The sequence below is a fragment of the Peromyscus californicus genome, unplaced genomic scaffold, assembly GCF_007827085.1.
Source record: "Peromyscus californicus insignis strain IS unplaced genomic scaffold, ASM782708v3 Scaffold_24__1_contigs__length_46423439, whole genome shotgun sequence".
NCBI classification, from domain to species: domain Eukaryota; kingdom Metazoa; phylum Chordata; class Mammalia; order Rodentia; family Cricetidae; genus Peromyscus; species Peromyscus californicus.
This window is the reverse complement of record NW_026294535.1, coordinates 17,542,155-17,569,756: the sequence shown is the minus strand read 5'-3', so window position 1 is coordinate 17,569,756 and position 27,602 is coordinate 17,542,155. Positions and strand designations below refer to the sequence as shown.

General features: G+C 43.8%; 1 protein-coding gene across 5 annotated transcripts in view; it reads right to left on the bottom strand.

Moving 5' to 3' along the window:
• Positions 1 to 21,546: 21,546 nt before the first annotated feature.
• The window catches only part of Poc1b (POC1 centriolar protein B), a 108,613-nt gene continuing 102,557 nt past the window's right edge, over positions 21,547 to 27,602 (bottom strand). For 3 of the 5 annotated variants that reach the window (XM_052753204.1, XM_052753205.1, XM_052753203.1), the window contains 2 exons: positions 26,448 to 26,663; positions 21,547 to 23,001 (listed from right to left, as the gene is read on the bottom strand). In XM_052753204.1, coding sequence (XP_052609164.1) covers positions 22,897 to 23,001; positions 26,448 to 26,663 — 321 coding nt within the window. In that variant the 3' untranslated portion in view covers positions 21,547 to 22,896. Of the gene's footprint in view, positions 23,002 to 26,447; positions 26,664 to 27,602 lie in introns of those variants that run through there. The other 2 variants (XM_052753207.1, XM_052753208.1) reach the window with 2 other exon arrangements.

Below are 27,602 nucleotides of genomic sequence, written 5' to 3'. Positions count from 1 at the left end.
TACGTGAACAATGTACACATGGGTGTGCTATAACATGTAGCAAAGAGAAAGAGAAAGGCTAAATGTTTTGGGATGAGGAAGGACCGAGTGTGGGTAATGGGCCTGACAGAGGATTTAAAGCTAATTGTTTCTCTGGTTCTAACTCTATCATGGATTTTTTTTTTTTTCATTGTTGGTGGTGGATAAGTACATATAGCGAAAGCATAAAATCCGATGTGATGCTCCACCCCTTCAGAAGGCCTGTTCTAATGATATGAGTTCATTTGAGATGTGCAGACTTCAGGGATTTTTATTTGCAAGTTGTTGTTGTGTTTTTAAAGGTGTGCCCCACTGTTACCCGGCTTAATTATTTATTGTTTTCACTTTATGTATTGGTGTGTTGCCTGCATGTATGTCTGTGTGGGGGTATCAGATCCCCTGGACCTGGAGTTACAGTTATGAGCTGCCATGTGAATGCCAGGAATATAACCCAGATCCTCTGGAAGAGCAGCCAGTGCTCTTAACTGCTGAGCCATCTCTCCAGCCCCCTTGTAAATTTTATATAATAAAGTTTATTATAACACTCCCTTGAGTTTTGGTGCTTCCGTTCCTCACATTCCAAATCTTTAGAAACCTTAAGTCTCATCTCCAAGAGGCCTAATGAAGCCCAACTTGGGGACAGGAGGGATAGGAGTAACTCGTGTGTACCCAACAGAGGTGCATAGGGTTGCAAGCTTTGATTGCAAAAGGCCTCCAGGGCAGCCTTACCTTGACCTGTGTCAAAATCTCATAGGTCTTTGTGGTCTTTCTTGCTGTGAAAAATGAGGTTCTCTAGTTTAAGAAACGTTTAAAATATCATAATTGAAATACATAAAGCCCATATCAAACCTCACCGGGTTCCAAGTGAATAGAGAAGAGCAGCCGAGGCCAGCCCTGGAAGAGGCGCCATGCCGGATGCTCACTGGATGCTCATGAACGATGTGATCACTTCAGAGCTTAGTTTTCTTCCTAAGCATCCTCTCCAGAGCTGTCAGCACACTCATTTGACATGTTTGGTAGCTTTACTAGAACAAATGGCTTGTAGATCACCCCCCACCCTCAGCATCCCCGTCTCCTTTGTCCATCACAGGTACACCAAGGATAATTCTAAAATCCGATTATCCCCAATTTGCTACCTTTAGACAAATGCCTAACTATGGAGAAGGGTAGAGGCAGAGGAAGAAAATGTCTTACAAATGATGGCTAAAATTCAATTCATTCAGCTAACCCTGTCTGGAGGCTGTTTTCCCATCACAGCCCTCCAGACATGCAATATACAGTCAATCGATGAACTATCCATGCCCCCAGCAAATAGTAGCTAACCAGCTCTCATATACCCAAAAAGGTCGGCATGTTCCTTTGGAATCTCCAGCTCGCCCTGCATGATCTGGAAAGCCCGATTTCTCTCTCTCTCTCTCTCTCTCTCTCTCTCTCTCTCTCTCTCTCTCTCTCTCTCTCTCTCTCTCTCTCTCTCAAATCCCACCCTCTCAGAGAATCTTCAACAAAGAAAAGGCACCAAAAAGCAAAAAGCCCAGGTCCACATTTTTGGCGGCCATGGCAGCTCCTTTCCTGAAGTTATCAGCAGCCCAAGTCCCCGCCAAAAGCAATCAGCTTTTGACCACACTTGGGCACAAACCCAGCTTGTGTCGGACACATCATCACCCCTCGCTTACAGGCTATATGATCTCCCTGCTTGAGTTCTGGTGTGTGGCTTCTCTGGCCTCCATCTCTGGGACTAGAGAACCCACCTGGGAGTTGCTTTGCTCAAATAAACCTGTTCTTACACTTTTCCAATTTGGCTTGCTCTGGCTTACTGCATTGGCCGAGAAACCTATTACTGGGGGACAGAAAACCTGCTAGTAGCCTACGTCCACAGTTGGCTAATTCGCAAATCCAAATTCAAAGCAAAGCACTAGGCTTCCTCAGTTTTAGCAACCTGCCTTTTCGAATTCGAAGTTTTCTGTAGTGTGTCTAAGTGTGTGTCATCATTTACTGGCCAGGAGATTTTTTTTCTTTTCTTTCTTTCTTTTCTTTTTTTTTTAAGGTTTTGATACACGGTTTTTTCTCTGTAGTCCTGGCTGTCCTGGAACTTGCTCTGTAGACTAGGCTGGCCTGGAATTTGTTCTCTATACCCTGCTGGCCTGTGCCTCCTAAGTGCTGAGATTAAAGGTGTATTCCACCACCACCCAGCAAATTCCTTCCATGGTTAAGGAAGATGTGTGTATATTCAGAGAAGTAAATAAGATGATAAGGAAATCCAGGAAGGAAATCCAGGAAAGTCATGAAAGTCAAGACCGCTATCAAGAGGGACAAGATATCACTGTCACAGACTGTCAGCAAGATGTAACATGGTATTTGAAAGGCTATTTGAATGGGTGTGTGTGGATGTGTGTGCAAAGTCTAAATGATAACACACATTAAAAGAACTGAAAGCAGGTTTTAAAATCATATATAGACCGACTTCTCCAAAGGGAAAAGGATGGCAGCCTAAATGAATTTTGGGCTGTGGAGTTCAGAAACACAAGTATGACATTAAAGCCAAGATCCTGGCTGGGGATATATGGTAATTAGTAGAAGTCATTCTTTGGATAGAAGGTATTGGAGACAGTGAATGAAGACAACTCTTTTTTTTCCCAGAGTTTTGCTAGCAAAAAGAATTAATCTGAGCCGGGTGGTGGTGGTGGCGCACGCCTTTAATCCCAGCACTCGGGAGGCAGAGCCAGGCGGATCTCTGTGAGTTCGAGGCCAGCCTGGGCTACAGAGTGAGTTCCAGGACAGGCACAAAGCTACACAGAGAAACCCTATTTTGAAAAACCAAAAAAAAAAAAAAAGAAGGCTGGAGAGAAAGCTCAACGGTTAAGAGCACTGACTGTTCTTCCAGAGGTCCTGAGTTCAATTCCCAGCAACCACATGGTGGCTCACAACCATCTGTAATGACATCTGGTGCCCTCTTCTGGCCTGCAAGCATTCATGTAGGCAGAACACTATATACATAATAAATAAATAAATCTTAAAAAAAAAAAAAAAAAAAAGAATGAATCTGTGCCGAAAAGTGGATTGGACCAACAGAAGGAAACTCTCTACCCATTTTTAAGGAAGGGAAAAATAAGAACTGTTTGAAGGCTGATGAAAATGATTCACAGGAAAGAAGAGAAAACTGCAAATGAAGGAAATTATAAAAGAGATTTAGCAGAGCAGTGTAACTGGACAGGCCAGGGGGTTCGGGTCAGAGCTGAAGGGAAGCCAGCTCTGCTGCCCCCAGGGAACTGAATTAAGGATGTGACCACCAAGAATGGAAAGTAGGTAGAAGCAGTGGGCAGTTGTGGAAGCTTCCAGTAACATCTATTTTCTCACAGAAATTGAAAGCAATGTTATCCGCTAAGAGTGGGAAGCCTGGAAAAGCAGAAGGAATTACCTGAGGAAATGTGATATGGTGAGCAGAAGTGTGAAAAAAGGAAACAGATATTACGCAGGACAAGGAAAAAAAGAAAGAAAAATACCTATGAACTTTCACTTGGCATCACTGCATCTGGGAATTTTTCTTAAGGGAAATAATCAAGAATCTTTGCCAAGTTGTTCGTTGGCAGGATTTTCCCTTGGAGAATAGGTTTGGAACAATTGGTCTAGCAATGGATTAATCTATCAGAGTGGCTCTCCACAGTATGCAGTGAACTTATTAATATATAAAGCTGTGGTCATGGGCCTATAGTCCCAGCCACTCAGGAGGCTGAGGAGGGAAAGATGACAGATTCAAGACTTGTCTGAGCTGTAGAGTAAGTTCAAGACTAGTCAGGGCACCCTAGTGAGAACCTGTCTCAAAAAATGAAAAGGAGATGGGGGTGAAGCTCAGCGGTCTGGAGCTTGCTTGGCGCACAAGACCCTGGGTTCAATCTTCAGTGTAAAATAAAAGAAGGAAGCCGGACGGTGGTGGCACACGCCTTTAATCCCAGCACTTGGGAGGCAGAGCCAGGCGGATCTCTGAGTTTGAGGCCAGCCTGCACTACAGAGTGAGTTCCAGGAAAGGCGCAAAACTACACAGAGAAACCCTGTCTCAAAAAACAAAAAACAACAAAAAAAACCACCAAAACAAAATAAATAAATAATAATAATACATATATAAATACATACATACATAAATGAAGGAAAAACTGATGATGTCTTTAGAAGAAAGAAACTTTTACATCTATCTGGTAAGTGTCAACATGTTTAAATTTGTTCATCTTTCTTAGCATGGATGACAGAAATGCCCATTTTTTGATGACTGTATTTTTCTCTGATAAACAGAATGGGACTGTGTAAAGAAACGACACTAGAAATCTTCTGTGGGTTGCGGGATAATATTTTTGTACCCTGTGAAGATATGCCTTGCCAAGGCACCTTCTGATTGGTTTAATAAAGAGCTGAACAGCCAATAGCTAGACAGGAGAGGATGCTGTGGGATGGTCCTTCTGTACACTGTAAATATGTACTGCTCTCATTGGTTGATAATGAAGCTGTTTAGCTTACGGCAAAGCAAGAAAAGGTTAGGCAGGACAATCAAACTGAGGACTCAGAGGAAGACGTGAGCCAGCTGCCCGTGAAGCAAGATGACAGAGAACCAGTAAGCCACATCCATGTGGCAATACATAGATTAATATACAGATTAATTTAAATGTAAGAGCTAGTTAGTAGTAAGCCTGAGCCACTGGCCAAGTATTCTGTAATTAATATAAGCTTTTGTGTATATATTTGGGACCCAGTGGTCAAGACAAAAGGTTCCACCACTGTTTACAAGAGGACAGGCGGGACTTTTGAAAAGAGACAGGAACTCTGGGATTCACTAGCCAGACAATGAAGAAGTGAGAGGTAACCTGTAGCAAGGTTTCTTTTCGGACTACCTTTGGACTGCCAGTCCACAACTAATGACCCAAAGACTTAAATTATGAAATCTTGGTCTTCGCTTAGGCTTTTTTCCAACTAGATCTTTTTTTTTTTTTTTAAGATTTATTTATTATGTACACAGAAGAGGGAGCCAGATCTCATTACAGATGGTTGTGAGCCACCATGTGGGTGCTGGGAATTGAACTCAGGACCTCTGGAAGAGCAGTCGGTGCTCTTAACCTCTGAGCCCATCTCTCCAGCCTCCCAACTAGATCTTATAACTTAACCCATTTTTGTTTAATCTGCATTCTGCCACGGGGCTTGGTCACCTCTTCTTAGTAGGGCACATCTGCCTTGCTCTGAGTCAGCTTGCAAAATCTCATACCTGGATTCCTCCTTCCAGTTTCTCTCTCTGTCTGCCTGGAAGTCCCGCCTATTCTCTCCTGCTTAGCCATTGGCCCTTTAGCTCTTTATCAAACCAATCAGAAGGTGCCTTAGGCAGAGACACATCTTTACAGTGTAAACAAATATTCTGCAACAGTAACGAGCCACCTAGCAGAACACAGATGACTATAAACGGGCTAATTGAAGTTATAAGAGCTAGTTGGAAACAAGCCTAAGGTAAGGCCAAGCTTTCATACTTAATAAGAAGTCTCTGTGTCATTATTTGGGAGCTGGCGGTCCAAAGAAAGTCCAACTATACCTGTGGCTCCTTTGTTTTGGAAATTCTGGAGAGGCCTGAAGCCTCTCTTGTTCCTTTTGAGCTTCCTTAAGACCAAAGCCAGCCTAGTAATGCCATGGTATCACCAGCTGCACCATGACCACTAAAACCACGCTGGCAAACGAACTCTGTATTTTATCTATGTGATAGTTTCAAAATACTTTAGCCCAGTGTAGTGGCTTATCTTTGTAATTTCAACACTTTCGAAAGCTGGGGCAGGAGGATTACTTTGAGTTTGAAGCCAGCCTGGGCTAAAGAAGGAAACTACCTCAAAAAGTCAAAAATAGCTCTCTCTCACACACCTTGTATTTTTCCTACATTAAAAGTATCTAGTAGACTTTTGATAAATAGAAATGAAAATATATCGGTAATATTGAAGGGAGCAGGCAAAAGGACCTTGACCTGAGTACTGCCATTTTGACTTCAGACGCCATTTTACCTGCAGGGTGAAATAAAGTTCAGGTCCCAAGCCCTAGGGGAGCTGAGAACTTTCCAATGGCTGACCAACCTCCTCCCTAAACCGTAGAAATAGTCGTTGTGCATCTTTAGTTCTTCAGAAGCATCATGGCTGTTCCTAACTACAGAAGAAAGAAATGAATCTAAGGCCGGGCGTGGTGGCGCACGCCTTTAATCCCAGCACTCGGGAGGCAGAGGCAGGCGGATCTCTGTGAGTTCGAGGCCAGCCTGGTCTCCAAGGTGAGTTCCAGGAAAGGCGCAAAGCTACACAGAGAAACCCTGTCTCAGAAAAAAAAAAAAGAAATGAATCTAATTGGTTGGACTGAAAGGCTTGCATTGTATGTTGGTTGACAACCATGGAACACTCAAGGAAGCCCCTAATCTCTAAATCCTGACTGGTGAAAATTGTAACTGTAACTTGGGAACAAATGTTTGTGATTTTTGTGCTTATAAAGCCTGCTTCTGTCCCTGCTCAGGGCTGTCAGGAGAAACAAGGCTCCCGAGTCCTTGTCCTGCAGCCCTGATCAATCAGTGACCTGCTTCTGTGGTGAATTATTAAAATCTTTGAAACCCATAACTGCTGTCTCTCTCCTTCCTCGTGGTGCATAACAAGCCAGGTGTGACATTAAAAAGAACTCTTAAAAATCATCCCTAGATTTATAGAAATAATTTATATCATCAGTACTATTAATTTTCTGCCTATACTACTAAATTATTAATTGCAATAGGTAAAGAGGTGTGTGTGTATAAAATATTCTGATTTGTGCATTCAGGAGGAGGCTGAAGGGTGTGGTGACAGAGCCTTTAAAATCAGTACTCAGGAGGCAGAGGCAGGTGAATCTCTGTGAGTTCCAGGCCAGCCTGGTCTACACACAGAGATTCTATCTCAAAAACCAAAGGAGACTGAAAGGCTAGCTCAGCCTTCTAGCTTACTTATTTTTTATTTTTCACATGACATATGCTGTTTTTATCATCTTTAGAAAGAAAACAAAGTATTCCATATCCATGTCTTGTGTTTTGGTATTAACTATAATTATCAATTCAAGGGGTAATTAATTAACATATAAGGTGACCAAATAAAAATCAACTTTTACCTTCAGTTATTTAGCATATGGAATGTACTTACAGTAGCCAATGCCTGAAGATACTAGCAAAGAGAATGTTAGCAGTGGTGCTTTGGCAGAGGTGAGGCAGGACCCAGTTCCTCCTTTCATGGACAAAGCTATGAACTGGCTGAGCTGGACATACCATGCCCACTCAGGTCTGGTATCTCTTAAGCCTGGGTCCCTGGACTCTATGGAGCTTTGTTTTTCTAGATCCAGCTCAGATATTGGCTGTAAAGCCTGTAAATCCTCTGGTGAATGTGTGAAGAGGTCTGGATCTCACCTGGCTTTTGCTGGAAGGTGTAGGAAGGCATGACTAGTGGCCAGAATCAAGTGTCTGCAGTCACAGGTCCCCCCGGGCCTGGCTCTTTTTTTTTTTTTGGTTTTTCGAGATACGGTCTGTATAGCTTTGTGCCTTTCCTGGAACTCACTTGGTAGCCCGGGCTGGCCTCAAACTCACAGAGATCCGCCTGCCTCTGCCTCCCGAGTGCTGGGATTAAAGGCGTGTACCACCACCGCCTGGCGGGCCTGGCTCTTGCTGACATGTGGTCCTGGGTTTGTTTTTTTCTCTGAGGCCTAACTTGGATGATGATATGCAACGACTTTGAATCAAATCATACCTACTGGTTTGTTCAAGGAAACTACTGGAATTTACTGGAAAGAACATCATAATTTTCTATTGGCCAGTCACGCCACGTAAAAACAACGTGGTGGACATTATGTCCATAGTGTATGAAGTAAATGTAAACCCGGGGAGGTAGCACATGCTTATAATCCCAGCACATGGGAGGCAGAGGTAGAAGATTAGGAGTTACACAGAAAATCTGAAGCCTGCCTTGGTTACGTGAAACCCTGCCTTGATAGAAAAGAAAACAAGCCGGGTGGTGGTGGCACACGCCTTAATCCCAGCACTCAGGCAGAGGCAGGCAAATCTCTTAAGTTTGAAGCCAGCCTGGTTCCAGGACAGCCAGGACTACCCAGAAAAACCCTGTCTCAGAGAAACAACAAATCATAAAATGATTCTCCAAACAAATGATAAATAAGTGAAATGGATATTATAAAATCACAAAGAATTTTTGCCTTTATTGATCTATCATTCATAACTTAAAGTGTGTGTCACCTCTGACATGACTTTCCACAGCCCTCAACTATCTCTCTCTTTTAAATGAATTGGTTCCCCAAGGCCCAACTCTATGGCTCTGATGCAACCTCTTCCACAGGGGGTCTCAGGGTTCTGCAGGAGGCCATGGCTCTGCTTCCAGCCTGCCGCTTTCTTGGAAACAGCTTCCCCAGAACTGACAGTTCATCAGCCCACGTTTGTGGGCTGATTCCCTCTCAGCTACTGTTAAGGTTTGGATTACCCTGGACACATTTGGAAGTTAACACTCATGGCGGCTTAGGGTTAGGTCTAGCTGTAATAAGCAGGGTGGATCAATGGATATATGAATAGGCCGTAGAAATATGACTCAGAGTAAACTCACGGTTTGCTATTACACAATCGCATTGTATAATTTGTTTAACAGCAAACTTGGTACTTCCTGAATGTGTCAGTCACAATACACCCTTTTCTATTAGGAGAGAAAAAAAATTGTGTTTTTCTTCTTACACCTAATCAAGGAAGTTATTAAGCTGAGGAAATATGGTCACTTTAGTACTGTACTTTCATGGGGTGTATTATTTTTCTTGTTCCTGTACAGGGCTGGAGCAAGGACAACTATTATATTTGAAGTTGTGACATTTAACCTCCACTCCACTGTGTTAAGCTTGGTTTTGATTCGAGAGCAAAGTGAACACCACCAATACTGGGACAAAGTGACCTTGCATGTCCCCTGAGTCGGCACTCCGAAGAAACATGACATGCATGACTTTTGCCACACACCTGGCCAAATGCATCTATCAATCCAAGGGACACATCACACCAACCTAAATTCTACAAAATAATGCATCAAATCTTGGAAAGGACAGAGGTCATGAAAATAAGTGACTGCAGAATCACTGCTGATTGGAGCCATCCCAAGCAAATGTAACACACAGTCTCAGACTGCATCAGACCAGCAGGTGAATGTGAATGAAATGGGTGGGTTAAAGGTGACATTAGATGACAGTACCGTCCAAGTACCAACTTCCTGCTTTCATTGACTCGCTTTTGACCTCTAACTCACTCTGTACTCGAGGATAACCTTGAACACTCCTGCCTCCGTCTCCCAACTGCTGGGATTATAGGTGTGTGTCACCACACCTGTTTTACACGCTGCTGGCCCTCTACCAGCTGAGCCACATCCAGCCCTCACTTCTTGCTTTCACAACTGAACTGTGGTTTTGTAGATGTCCTTACTAGAACTTCACGCTGAAAACGACAGTGGCCCGATGCACCCTGTCTCTAATTTTCAGTTGTCTCAGGAAGATGATTGACAGATCTTCAATGGTGATCAAAGTTGACAAAACTTTAGCCGGGGGGCGGGGAGGGGGGGGAGTGTGGGTAAAAGGTATACAGCAGGGGCTGGAGAGATGGCTCAGCGGTTAAGAGCACTGGCTGTTCTTCCAAAGGTCCTGAGTTCAATTCCCAGCAACCACATGGTGGTTCACAACCACCTGTAATGAGATCTGGTGCCCTCTTCTGGCCTGCAGGCAAACATGCTGTATACATAATAAATAAATCTTTAAAAAAAAAAGGTATACAGCAATCCTTTGGATTGCTGTATTTTCCATCTTTTCTGTAAGTTGGGAGTTTAAAAATAAAGGAAGTAGAACTCGCAAGCGGATTTTTTTGTTGTTTTGATTTTTTTTTTTTTTTTGAGACAAGGTTTCTCTGTGTAGCCCTAATGTTCTGGAACTCTTTGTAGACTAGGCTGGCCTTGAACTCAAGAGATCTGCCTGCCTCTGCCTCCTGAGTGCTGGGATCAAAGGCGTGCACCACTATGCCTAGCTTACTGAGTGCATCTTAAACACAATTTAGGTGACTTAATCATTGCTGTTAAATATCTATCTACACAGAGACAGACACGCTCGGAAGTGTCGCTGAGTAGATTATATGGTAAGGCCTGAATCTCAGACATGTGCTTGTATCATAGCCGTCTGCAGATCTCACTGAGTGGGACTATGGCTCTGGAGGAAACGTGGTGTGTGCTGGCACGGTAGGCCACCCTCCAAGCCAGTGTTCACAGTTCAGAGCTCAGGAGTGGGTCTGGAAAGAAGGAAATTCTTCTTGTTTTCTTTTCACATTAAGGCATAAAGTTCATCATCAACCCAATGTGGCAGCCCAAACTCTAGTTGGTCTTCAAAATACTAATGTATTTCATGAGAACAGAAACAGAGAAACTCCTGTGGGCCCTAGGTTAAAGAGGTCTATATAATGCTTCACATAGGGCTCCTGGAGGGGAATTTATAGTCCACATATGTTTATAAATGACTTTAAATGGCCAATTTTGGGGCCAGAAAGACGTCTTAGAGGGTACGGGATGTTTACCTTAAGAGCTGACTTTAGTCTCTAGAACCCACAAGGTGGGGAGACAGTACTGACTCTTGGCAAGTGGTCCTCGGACTTGAACATGTGTGTGGAGCCCCATGGGCATACTTTCTCTGTGGAGGATAACTTCCCTCCTGAGATGATAGGCCTCAACTGACTATAAAATCCTCCTTCACGGCCAGGCCTACAATACATCTGTATGACACTTGGAGTATCCCAGGCATGATCACCTGATAGCGGGAAGTTAAGATTGCCCTGCTTGCTTGGACTCAGCTGGACTCATCCCAGTGACCTCCAGGGTACCACTCCTATGTACTTTCTTTTCAACGAGGCAAGCGGGTGGAATGGTCGTTAGAATAGCCTCAGAATCCGGAAGTGGAGTGAGCGGAGCTCTGTACTGGTTTTTGTTTATTTTTTTTTTTTTAAATCTCTGGTGACTTGGTCTGGGGCAAGGAAGGGGTTCCTTGTGTAGAACACCTTCCTCTTCCGGGATGGAGGATGGAGAAGAGGAGCAGGTGCTCAGGCGGGGCAATGGGAAGAGGTCAAGGAGACAAGCACACAGGGGATGTGGCTCAGTGATAGAGCAATTATGCAGCATGTAGGAGTCCCCTCCAGCACCACAGGGAAGACACAAAAGAGACAAAGCCCGACATCAAGGACTGAACAGGCTTCCCCTTGCCCTTCCCTCCCTTTTCTCTTACTCAATACTTTCACACACTTGGATTTTCCTCTTTCCCTAGCCCCACCCAGGTTTCCTGTAAGCCCTGGCTTTGGCGTACACTACTTAATGCTGACCTACATTCAGGACACTTCTGAATGGAACAAAGTTTGCTCACAGTTCCCTCCCTGGAGCTTGAATTCCAAAGGTTATTTTCTTTTAAGCCTTAATCTTAACCTTTTGCCTCACAATTTTGAAGGAAAATCCTTCTTAGGACAGGTCCTCACAAAGTGCTAAGACCTGAACAATGCATCATTATGACACTGGCATCCATTTCCAAGTGCCCCTGGCCAATTCACACACTTGTAACTTTGCATGGGTCAGCCAGGCTGTGATTCCATTGGAGTTTTGGGGTTGTCTCAGTCAAACAGTTAAGCAGAAATTAATTCAAGTCAAATGTTCTCTCTTTCCCTGTGAAACAGCCAATGTTAATATCACAAGTATAGTATTTTCATAAGATTAAACGGCCTTGAACACCGGCCATTTCTCATTCATGGCCCAAAGTAGAGGAGAGGTCCTAGAGCTCAGAGTCTCAGGAAATCCCAGGCTTGGGAAGAGTTGTCTAATTGTATGTCAAACCCTCCCCTGCCTCTCCCGCTGTGTGTGTGTGTGTGTGTATGCTCAAGTGTGCCGGAGCCTGTGGAGGCCAGAAGTGAACTCATTTCAGCTATCATTCCTAAGGAACCATCTAACCATGTACCTTGTCTGTGGACATAGGGTCAATCACTGGCCTGCAGATTATCCGGTAGACTGGCCTGGTTGGCAAACATCTCAGAACCTCTCTGTCTCTACCTCCCTCCTCATTGCTTGCCACCACGTCCAGTTCTTTTTCTCTGTTTTGTTTTTTAAAATATGGATTCTGGAGGTTGAAATCGGGTCCTCGGGCTTATACATCAAGCATGTTAATGAGTGAGCCACTTACGCACACCTTTGAAACGTAAGATTATCACCATCCAAATTTGAAACATTACGGATAACTAGCACTCTTACCAGCCTACAAGTGAACTAGATTTGAAACTTTCGAGGTCACCATTGTGTGCGTGCCAGTGGTCCCTTAAAGCTCATCTCTGGCCAAAGCTTGGCAAAGGTTTTCAGACCCGGTTACCTGAATATTTGATGACTAGCAACAACTCTGAGTCTCCACACTTCATCTTGGTTTTAGGTTCAGGTAGTTCAGCCTGGACCATAATGCACTGCTTTTAGAACTGGCTTCCACCACTTTCCTGGGTTGACATAATTGAGCTCTTGCAAATAAGCCAAACGCATCCTTAATCCTTCAGCCACTAGAGTCTAAGGGTTGTCCCAGTCGCCCTGTTCTTCAGCTCTGCCTCATGTAGCTCAGCTTTATAGGTGACACCCGGGGTCTTCACCCCTTCTACCTGCTGGTCTCCCCCAGTGCACACTTCTAAATTTCTGTCTTATCTCTGCAGTGTCACCAATGAAGCTCAAAGGGCCACCCGAACTGAGTGCCACGGTCTCCAGCAGCGCGCGGCTAAAATCGAACGCATCCCCTTTCCATCTCGTGACTCATCAGAATAAGACCGCATGGAAACCAGGGATTGTTAGGACCAACCTTGTGAAAACAAGGTGGATGATTATCAGCACGTTCATAGGGGGCATGTGATGTGATCTTTGGTTTTCTCACTAGCCTTCGCCATTGGAGCAGATAATCAAAAGTCTAGTTCTCAATTCAAGTTACTGAGGGAGTCCTGGGGAAAGTAAAAGGTAACACGTTTGAATTTATTGCAGAAAAAAATGAAAATGTTTGATATATATATATACATATATATATATATATATGTATATATATATATTCAATACACACACAGACACAAATTGAAAACCTCACAGGGCTTAATCCACTGGGATAATGTTTAAAATAATGAAAGGCAGGGTTTTGTCAGTCCAAAATCTGTAATTCTCTAGAACTCTGCTTAGCATGACACAACTATGTTGAAACCTGAGGACCTCGAAAGTCTTGAACCACTAGGAGATGCCCGCCCCCTTATGCCTCATTAGTCAGCACAAGGGCACATGGGCAATCTGAGCCTCAGGGGAGGCAGGGAAGGGAGTCTCGGGCAATTGGCCGTAGATTGTCATGACTGGGCCATGTAACGGTTTCACTGTGCTCAGAATTTTCCACTCATACAGTTTTTATCATTAGAATGAATAAAAAGCTGTGGGGGGGTGGTGGTGGAGGTGGTACGCACTCTGGAGGCAGAGGCAGGCAGATCTCTGAGTTCAAAACCAGTCTGATCTACAGAGTGAGCTCCAGGACAGCCAGGGCAACACAGAGAAACCCTGTCTGGAGAAACAAAACAAAACAAAACTTTTTTTGGAGAGAAGGGACAGGATCTAGCCAGCCTTCTACTTCAGCCTCCTGAGTGCTGATATTACAGGCATGCACCACCATATCAGCTTAATATGAAATTATTAAGCCTAGGAAAAAATACAAGAAAAACTTCCTCTCCCACTGGTACCCCAAGACGCTTCTCAATACATCATTTTAACTGTTCTAATCGCATTGAATGTAAGAGGTGGTTTTCTTTCTTCCTTTCTACTTAACATATGATTACTTAAGACTCAACGATTTTTGAAATCTGTTTAGTGTTTTGAAAAGTTAAATATAAGCTACAGATGGCAGCAAAGAACAGTGGACAGAGCTAGGGAATAGTGGTTTGAGAACGGGAGACTGTGCTTTTGGCTTGGGTACTGGTACTTATCCATCACGAGTTTCCATCTCCTTAAAACAAAGAGGCAAGCCTCACTGGTTCGTCATTCTCAAGTCTGGGAGACGGCGAAATGAGCCTCAGAGCACACAAGTCACATTGTCCAGATGCAGACCAGAACTGCAGGCGTGGTCACAAAGGCAGGGTGAGTTGGAAGTCCCTGCCTGTGACACTGACTACCTAACATTAACAACGCTCTGTGCGAAATGTGACGCATAGTGCCAGGCCTCTCAATTCTCAGCAGAAGCCAGGGATTTAGCCTTCAATGTAAAAAAAAAAAATTTTTTTTTTTTGAAGTATTAGCACCAAAGTTAGAAAAAACAAAACCAAACCAAACGCACCACTAGGGGCCAAGTCAAATGTGTCCATTATTAAGTTTCAAACCAGGGGAGAATGGCTGAGGTGCCTACTTAACATACCAAAGCGGACCTGGCTGCCAGGTTCTCCCTTAGTTCCTACCCGTTACAGGGTATGGATTCAACATACCCCACCCTCTACCCTGAACTCCGCAGCCCAAGGGCTGGCTTGCCCTTCTTCCAGAGGCTCTTCCCCATATAATCCAGACATTTCGGTTACCCGCTACCTCTTGTACCTTTGGTCTCCTGGCTGCTGCACCTGGTTCCCCTCTCTCCATTCACTCCTCCCCTCTCTCTCGCCCACTTGGCTCAGCTCAGCCTAGTCATGCCCGCTCTAGACTCTTCCAGATGTTGCTGCCTCTGACTATGCTCTCCCATATATCTACAATAAACTTTCTCCTCTACTGTACTTAGGAGTAGTCATGTCCTTTCCTACCTACTCTATCTATCTATCTATCTATCTATCTATCTATCTATCTATCTATCTATCTATCTATCTATCTATCATTCATCTACTGAGTTTGTAAGTCCAGCCAAGGGCTAGGTTGGTCAAGCTTGGTAAGGGACATAGGGAAGTGGGGTTAAGAAGGTCGCTTATGAGACTCCTCGCTATATTAACAGGTGCACCATCATCATGGGAAGATGCCTAATGCTTCTGTTAATGGTCAATACCTATAGTTCAGGGGTTTCAGATTTGTAGTTTACTTTGGCAGAGTGACTCCTCCCCTGGCTGGGTCCACAGGGCCCTTTGGGGGTGAGCTGAGCTTTGATAATGCTCCGAAAAGTGGCTGGCACCAGAAACAACAGTTGGGCCCTCCTCTGCTCCTTTCAAATGTATTTTCCTTGCTCACATCTGGATCCACATCAAATCCGGTGTCTTTTGCCTTAATCACCGTTTAAGCTGAAAATGAAAATGATGAAAGTCTCAGACAGGTGCCGCCTTGTCCGAGAATGCCACCTGGGAGCGGCTGACACTGTCTGTCCTCATCAATCTCCCCTCTTCACACCAAAAACAAGACTCCACCGACTTTCGCTCAATGAAAGTGGTGCAGAGAGGGGATTTAATAACTTTGAACTTTCCGTGTGATTCCTGCCTTTGACACAGTCATTATTAGAGAGTTCCAAAGAAGCAAAGTCCCCTGCAAGACTACGTTTCTAAATGATTCATCTCAGAGACCTTGATATCCAATCCAGGTGTAGGAATAAACACTAGAGCCCTCCGGCTCTATCCCGGGGCTTGGAAAAGCTTCAGTGAAATTGTATAGCAAAAGCCCGGGCACTTCCCCGACTTTCTCTTTGTTCAGCTCACTTTTTATCTCTGAAAAGCAAAGGGATTTCCTCCAGGGATTAAGTAGAGGAAACAACCTGAGGTAGGGTAGTGTTTCATTAGAACTAATGCAGGCAAAAGTATCCTGAAGCCATCTCAGCAAAAGAGTCCTTCCCCCCAACTTTGGACTGCTCCCCAAAATCCAGCATCGAGTGGCACAAACATGCTCTGCTGAGCAGGACGATCCTGGGCAAAACAATGAAGCAGAAGAGTATCTTACCAGAAAACACGATTTTTTTCCTTTGTATTTCCCCCCCAAAACTTTTAACATGTACCATGGACACTAAATTATTTTTGAAATAATTTTAAAAGCAGTAGATGACTCTTCATATGTTTTGCTTTAAAGTAAAGAGACAGAGGGAGATCATTTTTTTTCCCCTGTCTGTCTGCGTCCTTCCCTCCCTCTGTCCCTCCCTTTCATCAGTCCCGTTCCTGATGAATTTTCAGTGACAGCTCATAGATGGAAGCGGAGGAAGACAGGGAGTGGGAGGCAGTTTGCAGAGGCTTCTGGCTCCTCAAGCTGCCCGGAGTGCTGCTCTTCAGGTCTGCTCCACTTAGGTTTTAGTGAAAGCCTCAAGTCTGCTGGAGGATTAAGTGGAACAATAAAGGATAAGAGTTTGTGTCAAAGAGGGCTGAGGGTTTAGCCCTCTCTGGTAGAATGCTCGCCTAGCAAGCAGGAAGTCCTGGGTTCAGTCCTTGGTTCCAAGGGAGGGTTCTGTGTGTGTGTGTGTGTGTGTGTGTGTGTGTGTGTGTGTGTGTGTGTGATGGCAGCCTGCCTCATCCATCTCCTGACAGCCTAAGACTAGATGAAAGAAGGCACACATTTAGCCACTGTGCAAAGCCACTAACAGTTCCTGAAACGGTGACATAAAGTACATTTCTGGTGGCCTGCTTCTCACATTTTACAGTCCAATTTGTCACCATGCACTTGGACATCTTCAATGATAACCGGAATGGCAGGCCTCCAGGTAACCACGTTGTAAATTCCTCCTGAGGTGAGACAGGTGTTTTCTCGGTTGATCAATGATGACTGTTACACTTTGCAAAAAGTCAATTATTATTCTGCTTTTCTTCAGCGCTCTTTGGCTTCTTCCTCACTTATGTCTACACCACATTTTAAAGAGGTGTTTGGTTTCGATTTTGGTTGTTCTGGTGACAGACATCCCATCTAATTTGATCCATAACATTCCTATTTTCATTTACTCTTTAGTGCATTTGGGGGCTTAAATATTACCAAATATGATTTACTACCGTTTTCCTTTTCACATTTCCTGTATTGTTAAACATTTTGTTTTTAAAACTTGATTATTTACTCTTAGAGTATATGACACACAGAATATTGACTAAAACTTTATATCATATGGTTCAGAACACAAGTGGCAATTTTTGTTTCCTTAGGTAAAAAGGCAAATTACTTTACACAGAAATGGCTTTGTATAATTTCATATCATGTATATCAACTAAACTCTAAAGATATTGGTAGTCCTAATTATGTTATAAATTATATTTCTATCTATTTTTGATTCATGTTTTTGTTTTTGAAGCTTAAAGTTTTTCAATGATTAATTTATCTTACTGCCTGGTTATGGAATGCATTTTATTTTGTAAAAAAATCTCAAATCAGAGCCGGGCGGTGGTGGCGCACGCCTTTAATCCCAGCACTGGGAGGCAGAGCCAGGCGGATCTCTGTGAGTTCGAGGCCAGCCTGGTCTCCAAAGTGAGTTCCAGGAAAGGTGCAAAGCTACACAGAGAAACCCTGTCTCGAAAAACCAAAAAACCCCCTCAAATCAGGATTTGATTTTTGAAACAGGGCTCACTACACAGCCTTAGTTGGCCTCTAGCTCAGAGATTCTTGCCTTCAGCCTCTTTCTTCTGCCTTTTGAGTGCTGGTATTAAAGGCATAGGCTACCACACAAACTAGGGTGTCTTTTTAAAATAGGAACATGTTTGACATTTGACCCCAAGGAAAATACAAATGATCCATCTTTATAATATCAAGTCATATGCACACACGCCACCCCCCTTCCTCTCATCCCTGAGTTCACCTCTGCCTCTTGGCCAGCCATTGACCTATTTTCCTAGTAAGCCTGGGCTGCAACTGTTAACCTGGCTGAGTCATAGTTGGAGGACAACCAGGCAATCACACTGTGTTCCTAGAGTTCAACGTTCAGGGTCCGTTTCATAACCCGTTGGTGTGTGAAGTTTTATTTTATTTAGACTTGCTAACATAGTAGAAGCCATTTTGGGAAAAAAAAAAACAAACCAGAACACGGGCTGGTGGTATAAATGTCACTTTAAAATATCCGGTAGATTCATCTAGCTTTTGTTTTATTATTAAATCTGTTCGTGGGTTAATTATGACTATTTGTTCAAAACTTCCAAATGCATGAATCACCTTTTCCTTTAGATACTTCTATCTAGAGACAGATAGATGGTTTATCTTCCAGTCCCCTTGCATGTGTGAAATTCCTCCCACCCAGGGCAGAAATGTGAGGTGAGTATCTGGGCTGGTTTATCTTCACAGAAAAAGCAAGGAGCAAATACTATTTGTTTTGCAAATAGCCAAAGGGCCGGGAAGAAGGGTTCCAGGCAAACCTTCTTCTCACTGACACTTACTTGATTCACATTCCAGCTCCCTCCTCCACTTCTGGGACTCACCAGGCTTTTAGTTAGGATAATCACAATATTAGTATTCTCAGGCTGAGTTTCTCTGGAGTTATTCAATGGCCTGCATTTGGCCAGCACCCTTAGGTTCTTTTTGTATGAAATGCTAATTTCTTTTATGTATGTATTCTTCTTGTTGAATTTTAAAAATGAAACATTAATATAGTATTAAATTTCACACTTTCATCCCCCACCTCCTTAATATTAGTCTGTGTCCCTTCCCGAGACAATGGAAATCATATTACTTGTAACAGGAGTCCAGTGACCTGATGGGTAAATAGCAATAATAACAGCTATTTCCCTGCAGGTCACACTAGCAGGGAACGACCTAGGTGACTCCTGAGCATGAACAAACAGCAGGGCATGATAATGCCCACTTATTCTCAAATACATATACATTAAGAAAAAAAATCTTTTTTTATGTGCATTGGTGCTTTGCCTGCATGAGGGGGTCAGGTCTCCTGGAACTGGAGTCACAGACAGCTGTGAGCTGCCACGTGGGTGCTGGGAATTGAACCCGGGCCCTCTGCAAGAGCAGCTAGTGTTCCTAACCACTCAGTCATTTCTCCAGGCCCACATTTAAAGATTCTGAACAGAGGCTGTTTGTTCCCGTTCACTCACTCTCCTTTGAACCGCTTTTGGCTCTCAGAGGAGACCAGCGTTTTGAAAAGACCTGAAGTGAAGACACTCCTTTATCCAATGACCCTTTGTGGAGCCCCTCCTAGGAACCAAGTGGCCAAGTGAAAGATGAAAACGTCTGTCTTTGGAGAAAGTCAAATTGTATCGTTTGCCGAGCCCTGATTCTTGAGCTACTATTCACCCAAACAATTAACAGCAGGGCAGGGGAGTATGCAGAGTATGTGTGATATATACTGGAGATGTGGAGGCAGGAGAATTAGGACTTCAAGGCTAGTCTGGGCTACATGAGACCCTGTCACAAAACAAAACCTTTTTGTGGAGACAGGATCTCAATCATGGAGCCCTGGTTGGCCTGGAACTTGCTACGTAGACCAAGCTTGACTCAAACTCAGATATCTATCTACCTGCCTCTGCCTCCCAAAGACTGAGATTACAGGCATGAACCACCATGCCCAACAAAACAACTCTTGACAGGCATCACCAGATGTCACCCCCAATCTCCACATCCCTAGGAGTTCCATCTCAATAATTTCCTTCCTTTGCTCAGATCCAGCACTTGGGAGTCATCCTCGCTCCTCTGTCTCACACACATTGTTAATCTCTTCACCAAGTCTTTTTAGAGTACACGAAACACCCAACTACTTCTCACCACCTCCTGAATAATCCAAGGTGCTGTCATCTCTTGCCAAGGTCACTTGTCTCCCTCCTCATCCTTGCAAGGCTAGCTAGAGTGGTTCTAAAAAAGCCTGGGCTGCTGGGTGTGGTGGTGCACGCCTTTAGTCCCAGCATTTGGGAGGCAGAGGCAGGCCGATCTCTGTGAGTTCGAGGCCAGCCTGGTCTACAGGGTGAGTTCCAGGACAGCCAAAGATACACAGAGAAACCCTGTCTTGAAAAACAAACAAACAAACAAACAAACAAACAAAAGCCCTGGGTCAGCAAAGCCTGTGTCTCATCCTGACATGGTGGCCTAGACCTGGCATCTGAGAGTTCACCAGGCTGAGGCAGGAGCCTGCCAGCTGGGTTACGGAGAGGCTGTCTAAAAAGCAATTGCAATGGAGCACGGTCCCATCTCATCAACAGTAAAGGCCCAAATCTTAACTGCACATTATCTGCCCAACCCCAACCCTATGATTTCCTTCCTCTGGGTCATCTCCTTTAACTCCCCTCTGGCTGCAGGGCCTCCTTCCCTCCCTTGACTGGAATTGTCTGCCTTGAGGGAGTTCTCCAAGCATTAAGCTCTGTTCACTGGCGGGACTCCCACCCTGAAATAGGCCTGTACTTCCCATCCCCCAGACAGGGCTTCCTCCAGGACACTTCCAGTCATCTGACCCACCTATCTCTGCTGCATACTCGTCTTCCAGGCAGGAATTCTGCCTGCCATTCCAGACAGAACTCTGGAGCTGAGAACAATGCCCAGATTGTACTGAGCCTGCACATCGCAGGCATTTTGTTAAGTAGGAAAACAGCTTCCTGTTCTGCTCATGCAATGGCTCCTGAGCAGAAGGCCTGAGCAGCCCATTGTAAGAATCTCAATTTTAAGTGACTAGGTGAGAGACCCTGAGTCCTTGGGATATCTAGGATCAAGGAAAAATACCAAAGGGACCAACTTGTCACACTGTTTGATACCATGGCTTTCTCCTTAAAACAAAACAAAACAAAAACAAAAAAACAAAAAACTGTTAAACCAAATGCATGTTAGAGCTCTAAGAGGAGAAGGAGAGGGTGCTGGTGCTGATGAAGGCCAAGGAGATTCCTCAAGAGCTAGAAAAAAAAGGGTGGGGGATCATAAAATAACACTCTGAAATGGCTTCAGGGATATTTTTGTTCTTATCACCACCATTTTTTTGTTTGTTTGTTTTTTTGTTTTTCGAGACAAGGTTTCTCTCTGTGGAGTTTTGGTGCCTGTCCTGGAGCTCACTCTGTAGACCAGGCTGGCCTCGAACGCACAGAGATCCACCTGGCTCTGCCTCCTTAGTGCTGGGATTAAAGGTGTGCACCACCACCACTCGGCCTTATCATTACCTTTTATCAGGGTTCTGTGATGATGAGCCAGATCTGTGGCCACCTCAGGTGGTCAGAAGCAGCTGAAGCTGGATGGGTGGTCCCTAAAGGGGCCCACAGGCCACAAACATCCAAATGACCTTACGCTTGTTACAGACACAGGGCACAGGGACCCTTCTGAAGCTGGTGAGTCAGGAGATCTAGAGCTAAGGCTGGGCAAGCTGGGAGCCAGGATTGCTACACATACTGTGGTCTAGATGAGTGCAATAATAGCATTGCTAGGTGCTCTTTTTGTTTTGTTTTGGTTTTTCGAGATAAGGTTTCTCTGTGTAGTTTTGGTGCCTGTCCTGGAACTCGCTCTTAAGACCAGGCTGGCCTTGAACTCAGAGATCTGCCTGCCTCTGCCTCCCCAGTGCTGGGATTAAAGGCGTGCGCCACTACCACCTGGCTTCATTGCTAGGTTTTAAACATCAAAAAAAAAATTATTATTTTTAAAAATGTCTTTATTATTTGAAGCATAAAAAAAGAGTAAACAAAAGTTGGTATTACATTTCATTATTGATGTAGTCTTCTCAATAAAGGTATAAAAATACAGGGCCACTTAGTTTTGTGAGCTTGTAAAAATGTCTAGACAATCACACTTACAGGACAGAAAAGGCATTTGCAACATACAGTGAGAGAGAAGATAAAGTCAGTTCATAGGTACACAATTGAAACTACCTGGAGAAAGATTTCTCTGTTCCCACACTGCTAGGGCTTCGTTTTCTCTCCACAGATAGCATCTGCCCGATACACAGATGTGTCTGGCCTTTGTTCTCCATGCCCAAAGCTAGCTGCCTTGAATTTGCCTCTTTTCTACTCTGATTGCCTATTTGTTTAAAGAGAAAGACATATTCTTAACTTGCAACCAAGATCTTTTAGAATGCCTGACTTGTTTTCATTTCAAATCACAATTCATTAAAAAAAATCAAATAAAAGATGGAATTTCTTTATAGATAAAAATATACTTATTCAGCCACGAGCGTCACCCTAAACAATAAATATGTGATTCATGTGTATCTACTTGAGTATGTATTGTTCATCCTTTTGCCTTTTTAGCACACTGAAATCACACAAACATAATCTCTGTGGACTTGGATCACGAAGTTCAGTATGACCCAGACCACTCAGCGTGTCCACTGTAATTCATGCCCCACATGGTTCTCACTCCCAGCAAACAAGGAAAACTCCTGCTCTGCAGCATTACTAATCAAAATAAGCTTATTCTGGCTGTGGAAACTCTCTGGGAGCATCTTTTCAAGGCATTAATAAGAGTGTAGTTTTTCTGACCTGAAAGAAATATGAGCCAGCTCAATAACGTATTTTTTACATTTCAGATGCTATTCAAAAGGAAGAGAATTATTTCACACCAAGGGTGTGTTCACCTAAGAAATACATTAATTATCTTCGGGTAATTAATTGCCTGAACATGGTCAATCGAAATCATTTAACAATGAAATCTAGAGGTCTGGTTACTTTCCTGGTGGGGATTTGCACTTTAAATAAAAGCTGACATTTCAAATAATATGGGTTGTGTGTGTGTGGAGGGGGAATGGGGTGATTTAAATGCTTATAATTTTATTACTGCAATTATAACTGGGAGGAGCTTAAATTGATCCTTGACATTGATTTATGTGTTTAAGTTGGTTCTGAAAAATGGCTTCAACCTTTGGTTCTGTCGCTCACCCTCTGAAGAAGCTGTGCTAATTAGTGCATGGTGGGGGTGGACCGCCTTTGCTACCTGCCTGAGCATGCGCGTGTGTCATCATTTATTGGCCTGTGCGCACACACTTTCTTGGTCAACTTCTCTGTTGGATGACACTGAAAAGCTTTTGCTGATTCTCAAGGCAGCCTTTCAGCTTGTCTTCTGTCAAAGTCAGTCGCTGCTCCAGAATTGAAACAGTCTGCAAAAAAAAAAGAAAGAAAAGAAAAGAAAAATAGGCATGAAAGCCTCAGTGCTGGTAACCTTGTGCCTAGAGGGACAGTGAAGATCCAAGGCAGATCATTTAGGACTTGAATATCAATCACCTGCCCCCAAATTGGCTAAAAAAGGGGCTCCCAACTCATTGTGCCACTGAATTCACCTGCAGAGCAAAGCATTATCAAGTATTGACGATGTTAAAAGACCTGGCCCCAACCCATACAAAACCCCAAAGGAAACAACCATTGCTTATGAAGAACAGGGGATGGAAGATCAGGCCTCTGGGGAATGTTCTTCTATCTGGGCTCCCATCTTCCAGGAGCTTAAGAAGTCTTCACGGGCAGGGATGAGGTCATCCACAGCATTCTAAACAGTGCACGTGAAGCTACAGATTCCTGGCTCAGGTGCTGCAGCCATGTCACCCACCACTGGCCCCTCTGTCACAGTCCATCCTGTAGGGAACCATCCCGACCACACTACAGACAGATGGGAGTGAGGTGACTAAAAAAACGCCATGATGGCCGGCGGTTCCTCATCCAGGTAAGGAGATGGGCGGCTTGGTGGGAGGACCGAAGTGTCTAAGCTATGCTGCTGCTGGGCACAAAGGACTTGGTGGAGTCTAGCTTTCTTAAGTCCTTCAGCATAATTACATGTTCTCATAATAATACAGTCATAGGGAGATGTTAAATTTGGGAAAAATAATTGTGATACTGTCCAATCTTTTATAGCTTTTCTTAAAAACAAAAAACAAAAATCCCTTTCTATTATAAACTAAAACACAGACCAAGAAGCCACACAAAACTTATGTGTTACTTAGTAATAAGTTCCCATAAGAGACCAGTGGTCACTTTCAGTCACTATCTAGAACTCTCCATATGGCTTTCACCATTTCATCCTTACCTTTCCATCCTGTTTTTCTTTATGCTGACCTTTATAAACACTTTTGTACATTTCCGTATGGTTTTAATTCCCCAAAGTGAACTCCCAGGAACCACAACTTCACATTCCCATTTTCAAGTCTTGGCGTGTTCCTTTTAACCTGCAAGTTCACACATCCGCCTTTCTCTTCTGGACAGTCAACCCTTAGCAGGCCCAGGCCATTTGTCTGTGCCATGTATAATAATCTGTACTTCGGGACTACACAGTACGATCCAGTTCAGTCTACTAGCTTCCTCTGCAGATCCTAGGAAGAGGAAGCAGGGTCCTAAACCTTAGCCTGACCGGAGCTGCTGGTGATCTATTTTCTCATGAGAGGGCACATTGGTAATACCGGGTGTTTCTCCTTCAGTGATGGTTCAGTGACTAGTCACCGGGGAAAGGGAAATAACTTATCTTTAACCTTTTTTTTTCTTAATTGGTACACTTTATAAATAAGAGTTCCTAGGAGGAGGGAGGGAGATGGAGGGGAGGGAGTGTGCAAGCATTCCCTCATCGACTGACTAGTTATCCAGTAATAGAGTTCATACAGGGAAGGCAAACAAGATAAAGGAAGACAGAGAAGAGATTGTCCATCCTTCTCTGAAGGGAACAACAATCACTTCAAAGCTTTTGCTTTCATATTCCATAGAACAGTCCATCGTTAAATAAAAATAATCATGATCTTGCATTTTCTTAAATGTCTGTTATATACATACATAATACACACATACACACATAATTAGTTACACATGTTGAAGCTGTGTGTGTTATCAGTATCTTTAATACTAATTCCTTTATCTGCTTCTGAGTCTGCTTGATCTTGCTTCTCTCCCCCCCCCCCCCCCCCGCCCCCCTTTCTGTAACAGTTCTAAATCCTCCATCTTAGGGACGGCTCAGAACATGTTTACTTTGCTTGCAACTTGCCCAGACTCACTGTTCCTCTTCTGCAAGCCTGCTCCGCCTGCCTTCAGCTCTTTAATGTATGAAGGAAATGAACCCTTTAAAGTCAACAATAACACAACCATTGTGGAATGCAGGAGGAAATTAAGTGACCCATTATCTGGGAATCAGGTAAAAAGGAGGAAGGAGCCGAGGAAGGTGTGGGGGAGCAGGGAAGCGACTCATCTGGAGAGTCCTAAGGAGGGCCTGACTGACAGGTGACAGGGAAGAAAGTCCTGTCCACTGAAACTGAAGGTGGTACCCGAGAGGTCAGTGGTTTTTAAAGGAGAGAAATGTTAGGTAAACACAAGGAAGGTCACCTGTAGCACAAAATTTCAAAGTGAAAATGGGTGAGTTGAATGTGATTTTTAGTGAACAAATGTGACTCCAAAGTCTCCCAAGGCTCTTTCTCACACTATGTCAGAACTCCAAACCCACAGACATGCCGCTTAACTTCAAAGGCCCTGAGATGGAATGTGCGGGGCAAAGTAAGTCCTTAATTACTGCTTCTAAGCACTGGGAGAGCCGCGGAGTCTTCTTCAGCGCCTGATGGTTTACCTGAGACTGACAAGGGAAAAGGTCCCTTGCGGAAGTGAGACCTGGACATAGCATCCCAGTGGTAGATGTACAGCCAGAGTCGAGAACGGAGGGGATTTCTATGCAGGAGGTGTTGGAGATTGAAATATTTGTTCTGGGCAAGAGACTTATGTTGCTCTATCTCATACATTTACCCCTTGCTCTGTATAAGCTGAGGTAATGTGTGCACTGACCAATACTGTACACAGCAAAGATTAAGTGTACACAAAGAGGAGGTCAACAGATGTCTCCAAGGGACACAATCAGCAGATGGGGAGAGAAACTATGGCTGTTTCCTCTTCAACACAAGGTTTCCCTCATATTGGGTCCGGAAGAGTTTTAGAACAGTATTTAGGTCCATCATACTTCTCCTTTGCTGTGGTAAATGGCCTTAAGACACTGGCTAAGATTCTAAGATGGGAAGACAAGCCATCTCCTCGGGAAGAAACTCTGGAGAGAGACATTACCCACTTGGCAGGCAGAGGATTTTCAGGGAAAAACCATAAACTTTGGTAATATTTTGTACTACAAAGGAGTGTTTACTTACAATAAATTTTTCTTATGCTATTAAATATTTCTTTATAAGTGACTAATATAAATAAAACTACATCATAAATTCAAAGGATAAACATTATTGCTTAAAACCAAATAGCATTTAGAGCACAGAATACCACTGCCATTTGTACAAATGATACAGGATGCCAGAGAGCACAGGGTGCTGTGTACACACACACACACACACACACACACACACACACACACACACACACACACACACACACAGAGAGAGGAGAGAGAGAGAGAGCAAGAGTGAGTGCTAGCTCTTCTGAGACACTCTGAACAAATTTGCTCGGAATGGCTTAGCCCTAAGTGTCTTGCTAATCACTATTTGGGTTTGCCTTGCCAGGAAAAACTCCCTCTGCTCCATTGGCCTCACATCCTGCTATACCCAGGCCTGCTCTCCATATCTCACCCTGAGGCAGAAGGTCAACCCACCTGTGTTAAAACGTTGAGCTGTTCCATGATATGCTCCAGAGCATCAGTCACAGCCAGTGGCACACTTCTTTGGCTTTCCGAGGGGAGGTCACTTAAATCTTCTGTTTTCTTTTTCACAGTTGTTGATGAGCATTCTGGTATTAAGGAAGGGTTCAAGAAATACCCACAAATGTCTCCACCCTTCTCTGGTACAGCTCGGCCAGTGGAATCCGTTGTCTTTAATGCCATGGAAAAGACAGGAACAATTAGAGTTTCCAAACTTAATACACACACACACACACACACACACACACACACACACACACACACACACACACACACACACACATATATCTAACAGTTCCAGATTACAGTGAATCATTTATCTTCTTTTTTATATAACAAAATTCCTAAGTTACAATTATAATGAAGAAACAAAGTTAATAGTAAGTAGAAAAAATTCATCATGTTTCTTCATCTTCTGTGAAATACTTCCTATATGCCTGTCTGATCACGTTTTGCCATTTAAAAACATTGCTGAATGAAGTTTCGTTTTCAATTAAAAACAAAACATCTGCTTCCACTAAGGTGACTCTTAGTGCCCCCAAAGGAAAATAACGAATGCGGGTGAAGATGTAGAAAATTTTAGTCACCATGAAACGCTGAAGCTGCTATGGGAAGTCTGATAAATCCTCAAAAAATTAACCATTGAATTGCCATGTTGTCCAGCAGCCCCACTCCTTAGCGTACATCCAGAGGAACTGGAGCAGATGCAAAAGAGTACAGAACACCAATATCCACGGTGGCCTCCCTCACAAGAGTTTAAAAAGAACCTGACCCACCAGCGGAAAAGTGTGCAGACAGAATGTGGTATAAACCTCTAGCGAAATTGTATTTGTTTGGGTTGGAGCCCCTGGCACCCTGGCAAACATGTACCCAAAGAATTTGGAATGTTCTGGTGGAAGATCCACCTCAACTCCCCTCCCTCATCTCTTTCCCCAAACCCGCCCCTTCAAGACCCGCCAAACAGAGCTCTTCCCCCAGAGGCTCAAGACCACTCCCACAGGGTATTTAAGCTGCACCCCAGAAAACAGACATGTGGTTCTTCCAGTCTCTCGTCCCTGTCTCCTCTCTGGGGGCCGGAGAATCACTTGGGAATGCTTTACCCGTTAGACT